Source organism: Mastomys coucha, unplaced genomic scaffold, assembly GCF_008632895.1.
Source record: "Mastomys coucha isolate ucsf_1 unplaced genomic scaffold, UCSF_Mcou_1 pScaffold22, whole genome shotgun sequence".
Classification (NCBI taxonomy): domain Eukaryota; kingdom Metazoa; phylum Chordata; class Mammalia; order Rodentia; family Muridae; genus Mastomys; species Mastomys coucha.
This window is the reverse complement of record NW_022196905.1, coordinates 138,511,116-138,518,288: the sequence shown is the minus strand read 5'-3', so window position 1 is coordinate 138,518,288 and position 7,173 is coordinate 138,511,116. Positions and strand designations below refer to the sequence as shown.

General features: G+C 44.0%; 1 protein-coding gene across 3 annotated transcripts in view; it reads right to left on the bottom strand.

Annotated features, from left to right (window-relative positions):
* Lmtk2 (lemur tyrosine kinase 2) overlaps positions 1 to 7,173 on the bottom strand; it is a 94,353-nt gene that overhangs the window by 18,445 nt on the left and 68,735 nt on the right. For all 3 annotated transcript variants that reach the window (XM_031338661.1, XM_031338662.1, XM_031338663.1), the window contains exons 8-9: positions 5,052 to 5,136; positions 3,405 to 3,526 (exon numbers count right to left, since the gene is read on the bottom strand). In XM_031338661.1, the coding sequence (XP_031194521.1) occupies positions 3,405 to 3,526; positions 5,052 to 5,136 (207 nt within the window). The remainder of the gene's footprint in view (positions 1 to 3,404; positions 3,527 to 5,051; positions 5,137 to 7,173) is intronic.

Below are 7,173 nucleotides of genomic sequence, written 5' to 3'. Positions count from 1 at the left end.
TTTTGGTTTTTCGAGACAGGGTTTCTCTGTGTAGCCCTGGCTGACCAGGCTGGCCTTGAACTCAGAACTCAGAAATCCGCTAGGATTAGAGGTGTGTGCCACCACTGCCCGGCAGAAAGTGGAGTTTTTCAAAAGCTGCCTGTGATTTGCAAATCTTCCAGATTCAGGTGTGTAGTTACGAGACTGCCCAATGCCCACTAGGAATCTGTGAGTAACTGCAGCACCAACAAGCTTCATCTGCTGTTGTGCAACCTGGTGTTCAATTTCCTGATACTACTTTTATAAGAAAGTGAGCAGAGCCAGCATATTCCACGTCGACAGAGGTCACTTCTCCTAAAGGGAGGAAGAGGAGCCCCTCACACTAGCCCATACAGCAACACCTTCTTCCTGGCAAAGAACCATCAGGGGTGGATAACCAACTTAAGTACAAAAATGTTTAAGACACTGTCCAGTGACTTTGGTGCCAGTTTTACTGAAGAAAATCCATGTGAAATGCTAAAACCAAAAGGTCTGCCAGGTGACAGAATGCTGCCTGTCTCCCTGCCTCAGGTTTCCACAGACCAAAGTCTCTGGGCCCCTGACACCTCCCACACTTCAGAGGACAGGAAAGGAAACAAGTTCCCAAGCTCCTTAGGCCCCCAAGTCTTGTTCTTTTGGGAGGAAATGTGTCCTGCTGCTGCTGGGCTTTCCCCACCTCCACTCTCAGGTCTGCACAAGGTTCCCCCATCCACCTTGGCATGAGCAGTACGGTGGGACTTGGCACTGCTGCTGGCGACTGTTCAGATGGTCAAGAACAGGGCCAATTCTGCCTTGGGGAACACAGGCTCCGTTTTCATGTCAATCACCCTGCTAAGTGCAATAACAGTGCCAGTCAAGCATAAAAAAACATCTTGAAGAATCTAGGGTGGGTAAGAAGGCAGGAACTTACATGGTGATGCTACAATTTTGAGAACTGAGACGACAAAAGCCATCTTAGAGCCCTGGGGTGTATGTGCAGGCATGGAAGATGAGTGCTGAGCAGGCCAAAGCCTTGGGTCCACCAAGAGAGCTGTCTCACAGAAAGATTCTGCTTCACGGCAGGTAATAAGCCAGTTCCTCAAAGGCAAGTTGCCAGATAAGGAGAGAAGAGGACAACTAATGGGGCTGATTTACAAAGCTGGCTTTGAAAAATCCTCACTAGCTCAGGGAAAAGTACTCCAGCTAGAGTAGCATCCAGTGTGTGGTGACACCCAGGTCCCGAACAGAGGCAAATACAGGTCCTCTATGAAGGAGTCTGTCTCAGTCTAGACCACCATGGATAATCACCATAAGAAAGACCAGAAGAGCAGGGCAGTGGTGGCACATGCCTTTAATCCCAGCACTTGAAAGGCAGAGACAGACAGATTTCTGAGTTCAAGGCCAGCCTGGTCTACAGAGTGAGTTCCAAGACAGCCAGGGCTACACAGAGAAACTCTGACTTGAAAAAACAAACAAACAAACAAAAAAACAAAACAAACGAACAAACGAATGAATGAACAAAAAGAAAGAAAGAAAGACAGACACACAGACCAGAAGAAATCACCACACACCATCCAGAAAGGGAAGAGCCAAGGTGTTACTTACTGCACTGGTCTGACACAGATCACAATTCAATTGTGTAAAACAAACAAAAACCAACCAAACAAAAAAATTGATAATTTTTTAAAATAAAAAACTAGCGTGCTCTCTCTCTCTGTCTCTCCCTCTCCCTCTCAATTAAACCTCTTACACGTGAAAAAAAACTATAAAAACTTAACACAAAGATTTAACGTATATACATAGCTGAAAAGAGAATCTTAAAAACAGAATTAGTGCAGGGAGCATATGTTCTAGCTAGAGTGGAAAGGATGGGATGCAGGGGAACAAGTAAGAGACACAACTACTCATGTTAAATTAGCCTTCCCAGAGGAGAGAAAATGCATGAAGGTAATATTTAAAGAAAAAGGGCTAGAATTTTTCTAGAAGCAATGCATTTTATCAACCTAGAGATTTAGAAAGCCAAATAAATAACAAGCAGGGGCAAGTGCATCAACCCACACCCACACAATTCACACCCACACAATTCACACCCATACAATTCACACCCACACAATTCACACCCACACAATCCACACCCATACAATTCACACCCACACAATCCACACCCATACAATTTACACCCACACAACCCACACCCACACAACCCACACCCATACAATTCACACCCACACAACCCACACCCATACAATTCACACCCACACAACCCACACCCACTCAACCCACACCCATACAATTCACACCCACACAATCCACACCCATACAAAATTCACACACTACAACCGAAACCTATACAATCCATACTCATACAGTTCACTCACACAATTCATATCCATACAACTCACACCCATGCAAGTCACACCCACACAACAAATACCCATACAAGTCACACCCAATTTACACTGGCACACATCACAGGAAAAAAGTAGAAGAGGAAAAAAAAAAATCAGAAATATTTTAAGCCAGTCAGAGAGAAAATGTCACATCACCTTCAAAGAGCTTAGGCAGACTTATAGATGACTTTACAAAGCAACAATGGAAGCCAGGGGACAGTAGAAGGACATCTTCAACATGCTGAGAGGAAATAACTGTCATCTCATAAAAACGAATTTGAGGGGTGAGAAAACAGGCAAGTATGTACAGACCACAGAAAATGCAGTCTGGTAGCAGCAGGCCTCTCTGGGAAGGACACACTTTAAGATAAAGCATAACCCGAAAGGTCGAAGATCAAAACACAGAAATGAACAAAAGCAGTGTGAGGAAAACAGCTCATATATGGATAAATTTAAATGAACACTGATGTTAAAAAGTACCATGTTAGCCTGGTGGACGCCAGCCTGGTCTATAGAGTGAGTTCCAGGACAGCCAGGGCTACACAGAGAAACCCTGTCTCAAAAACAAACAAACAAACAAACAAAACAAACAAACAAACAAAAAGAAAACAAAAAACAAACATGAAAATACCCAATACCCAAAATAAAGTTATCATTATGAAAACCATGACACTGTCAAGGCTTAGACACATCATCATTTTGAAATGATCCCTAAAAATCAGTCCTTCACAACAGCCCAAACCTCTCAGTTTTTCTATTCACTTCAGTAAATATTAAGCATTTACTGTATTCCAGGCTGAGTAGGTACAAAATGGCTGACAGATGTAGTTCTTGTTCTTAGTAGAGGCAAATGGGCAGAAGCAGCAGCAGGAACTCCAACACAACTGTTACCACTGCTATGGTGCATCATGTGTCTTTCTGCCTCCTACATCCTAACAGAATTACTTTTATACTCAAAAAGAGGGGAGTCAGGCCCTTGCTAAGAAAACCAAATAAAAAGGCATGCCAGATACCTACCAGATATTACTGTATTTAGTCTGATCTGCAGTCAAGAGTCTGTCTTGAAAGCTGGTCACTAATTCTGGAGCAGTCCATCGCAGGGGGAAAATTTTTTTGTCATCTGTCTCAATGTAATCCTCCTGCGTGGTCACAAGCACAATGTTCAGAGGAATTCCACGTGAGGGGAGCTTGAGAGCTTAAGAGCAAAACTTTCTCAGCAAGCACACACCCAACCACAAAACACAGCACAGCAGGCACGCAAAGAGACTTCTGGATGGAAGGACGGACAGGAGGAATTCCCTGACGTCTGAAGGCTGTGTGAACACAGCACTTGTTCAGTCACCTTTAGCACAGGCTGGCCATCTGCACTGAGGACTATGCTAGTTACCACAGATGACGTTACAGGTCGGCCTCCTAACACTCACAGGCAGCAAAGTGACAGGTAAGCTACAGACACTAGAAGCCCTCTTCCTTAGCTGGAAGGAAGAGCTGCACAAAGCCAACCACCTGTGAGGGGCTAGAAAGGTAATCCTGGCAATGACTTCACAGCAAACAATAAGTGCTTCAGACACTACAGCTAGTGCTTGGACAGGAAACAGACCTAAATTTGCATGTTTTGAAAATATTACACCTCTGGTCCTCACAAAAACACTGAATGACAGATAAATGTAGTCTTTATGATGCTGCATAGAAAACGATTAGTACTGCAGCAATATCACTCATTTATGTATATACAGCATGTATGTGCCCAAAGCCTAAGGAGGAGGTCAGAAGAGGGTGTCAGATGCTCTGGAACTGGAGTTGTGTCCTGTTGTGAGCCTCCATGTGAGTTCTGGGAACTGAACCCATGTCCTGTACAGCAAGAAGAGCACATGCTTTAATTACCCAGCCATCCCTCCTGCCCCAGTAATGTCTCTGCCCATACCACAGGAGAGCTCAGCGAACACATACAGATGAAGTCTACTGATCTGTTCTCTTTGGAGGTATATTTAACATTAAAAAAAAAAAAAAAAAAGCAAAACCATGAACATCAACCTTAGCATACCTGTGCTTCAGCTTTACTGATTATAATGAGAAACATCTACAGACAGGTGTGCTTTGCTCTACAAATATTAATTAGCATTTTGCCCACATGCTAATTATGAATTCTGTCACACAGGGCTAGTGAAATAGTTCAACAGGTAAAGGCACTTGTTGCCAAGCCTTATAGCTTGAGCTGTGCCCTGGGGACACACAGCAGAAAGAGAAAACAGGCTTCTGACAAGCTGTCTTCTGAGCTGCTCATGCATGTCTAGGGCATGTATATGCCTACAAACATACACATCCACATGAAGTAAATAAGTATGCAATTCAAGTATTCTAATATTGATTTTTTATATATTATTCAGCCAAACTGAATCCATTACACTGAATTACAAATGTCTGTAAAGAGAATAGGATCTTTAGAAAGCAGTCACAAAACCTTAGGCACAAAGCTACTGACTTTGACAAATTAGAAGCCAATGGTACCACAAAAGGACTGGGATAGACCTGCTGGATGCTGGAGAAAGGCCACATCATAAAGACTAAGGCCCTCCCCACCCCCAAACACAAGCAGCGTTGTTCATCCGGACTCCTGGCTGACAGAAAGCAGGGCAGGAGGACAGCAGGTAGAACTCTGCTTACCTTGTATCTGCTGAAGCCTATTCCATAATCGCCCACTTTGACATTTAAGTCGGAGGTAAGATAACAATTCCGGAGGGCCAGATCACTGCAAACAGGAGTAAGGCCAGTATAAGAACAAGCAGGATCGCTGGGCAGTGGTGGCGCACACCTTTAAACTCAGCACTTGGGAGGCAGAGGCAGGTGGATTTCTGAGTTCCAGGCCAGCCTGGTCTACAGAGTGAGTTCCAGGACAGCCAGGGCTACACAGAGAAACCCTGTCTCGAAAAGCCAAAAAAAAAAAAAAAGAGTTAAATTCCACATCCTAACCACATCTTAGGCACATAACTATGATCACTGGTTAAGTACTGATTATACTTACACCATGAATTAAACCACAGTATGTAAAGAGTAACTCAGAAAGAACTTTAAAATACTGAAATTGGAGGGACTTGGAGAGATGGCACAGCAGTTAAGAGCACTAGCTCTTCCCGAGGACCTGGGTTCAATTCCAAGCACCCACATGGCAGTTCTGTAACTCCAGTTCCAGAGGATCTGGAACCCTCACATGGACATAGATGCAGACAAAGCATCAAGCACATGCATACACACACACACAGGTGACAGATAAATTTTAAAAATATCCTGGGGATGACAATTTTTGGACAAGATTCACTTCATGCTTTCCTTGCAGTCAGAAGCATCTGCATTCCCCAGAGCCTGTATAAGAAAGCTGGACATGGTGGTGCACACTTGCAAACCCAGAGGTTGGAGAGGCAGAGACAGGAGGCCAGCCTAGCCTACTTGGTGAGTTCCAGCCTAGCAAGAGACATTGTTTCAAAAATAAAATTGTCAGGAAAAACAATTTAAGAGTGTCTTCTGGCCTACACACACTATCAAACAAAAGGCATACTTTAATAAGTGAATAAAATTCCCCCTTTTTGTTTTTCCAAAAATTTTAAAATATTTTATTTTTAAATTATGTGTATTTGTGTCTATCGGTGTGTGGGTTTGTGCATATGAGTTTAAATGCTCAGAGGCCAGAAGTGGGTGCTGAATCCCCTAGAGCTGGAGTTATGGATGGTTGTGAGCTGCCCTATGTGGCTATGAAGCCCTCGCTACCCAGGTGTTTGCCTAAGAAAGACTTCCTCTTCCCCTAGTGACTCAGTTTTCTTATTTATTAGCTGGAGAAAGAAACAGCACCCACTAACGGCCCCAGCATCTGAAAGTGACTCTGCCCGTGGGTGAAGTGTTCTTATGCTCACAACAACAGCTACAAGGAGCAGCAATGGGTGGCTGCAATACTGCACCCTGCGTGTGTTAGGTCTCAGTGGGCATGCTGAGTGTGACACTGACTCAGTTATACTGGTGACTTTCTGTTTAAGTGGGGTGATTTAGATGGCGCTCCATTACAAAGCCTTCTAGCTCAAGGTAGTATGTGGGGAAAAGCTGGGCACTTTCTGACTTTGCTATTATTAACAATATAGAATCTTCCTATTTTTAAAAATTTGTTTTAGTGTGCACAAAAATGGTGATTCCAGAGCATAATAAAAAATGTGCACAGAGCAGGGCAGTGGTGGCGCATGCCTTTAATCCCAGTACTTGGGAGGTAGAGGCTGGCGGATTTCTGAGTTCGAGGCCTGCCTGGTCTACAGAGTGAGTTCCAGGACAGCCAGGGCTACACAAGAGAAACCCTGTCTCAAAACAAAAGAGTGCACAGGATGTTTTGAAAACATTCTAGATTCTACCTAGATTCAAAGTAATACTGTAATCAGCCTTCAAATGCTAACACTAAGTATTCTCTGCACCCATTAATGTGCAATGCTACGGAACTGAAAAAACACAAGGTGCTAGTGTGCAACTTGACGTCAAGGCAGCTCAGGTCAAGAAACAAATGCAGCCAGCATTCTCCTTCAAGCTGAAAAACAGGTCTGGTGATGAAGCTGCCCGAGCTCCAGCCCTGCTGGCTCCTGGAAGGCACTGGCTGGTCACCATACTTGGCTGCAGGCCTAAGGGTTCAAGTCACAACTCCGCACCATTTGTTTTTAACTTGGGTAGGTACACATTACAGTCTGCCCATCTGTGGAAGGATTCTCTAGTGCAAATGGCTCAGGGTGATCAAGAGCAGTTCCAAATTTACCCATGC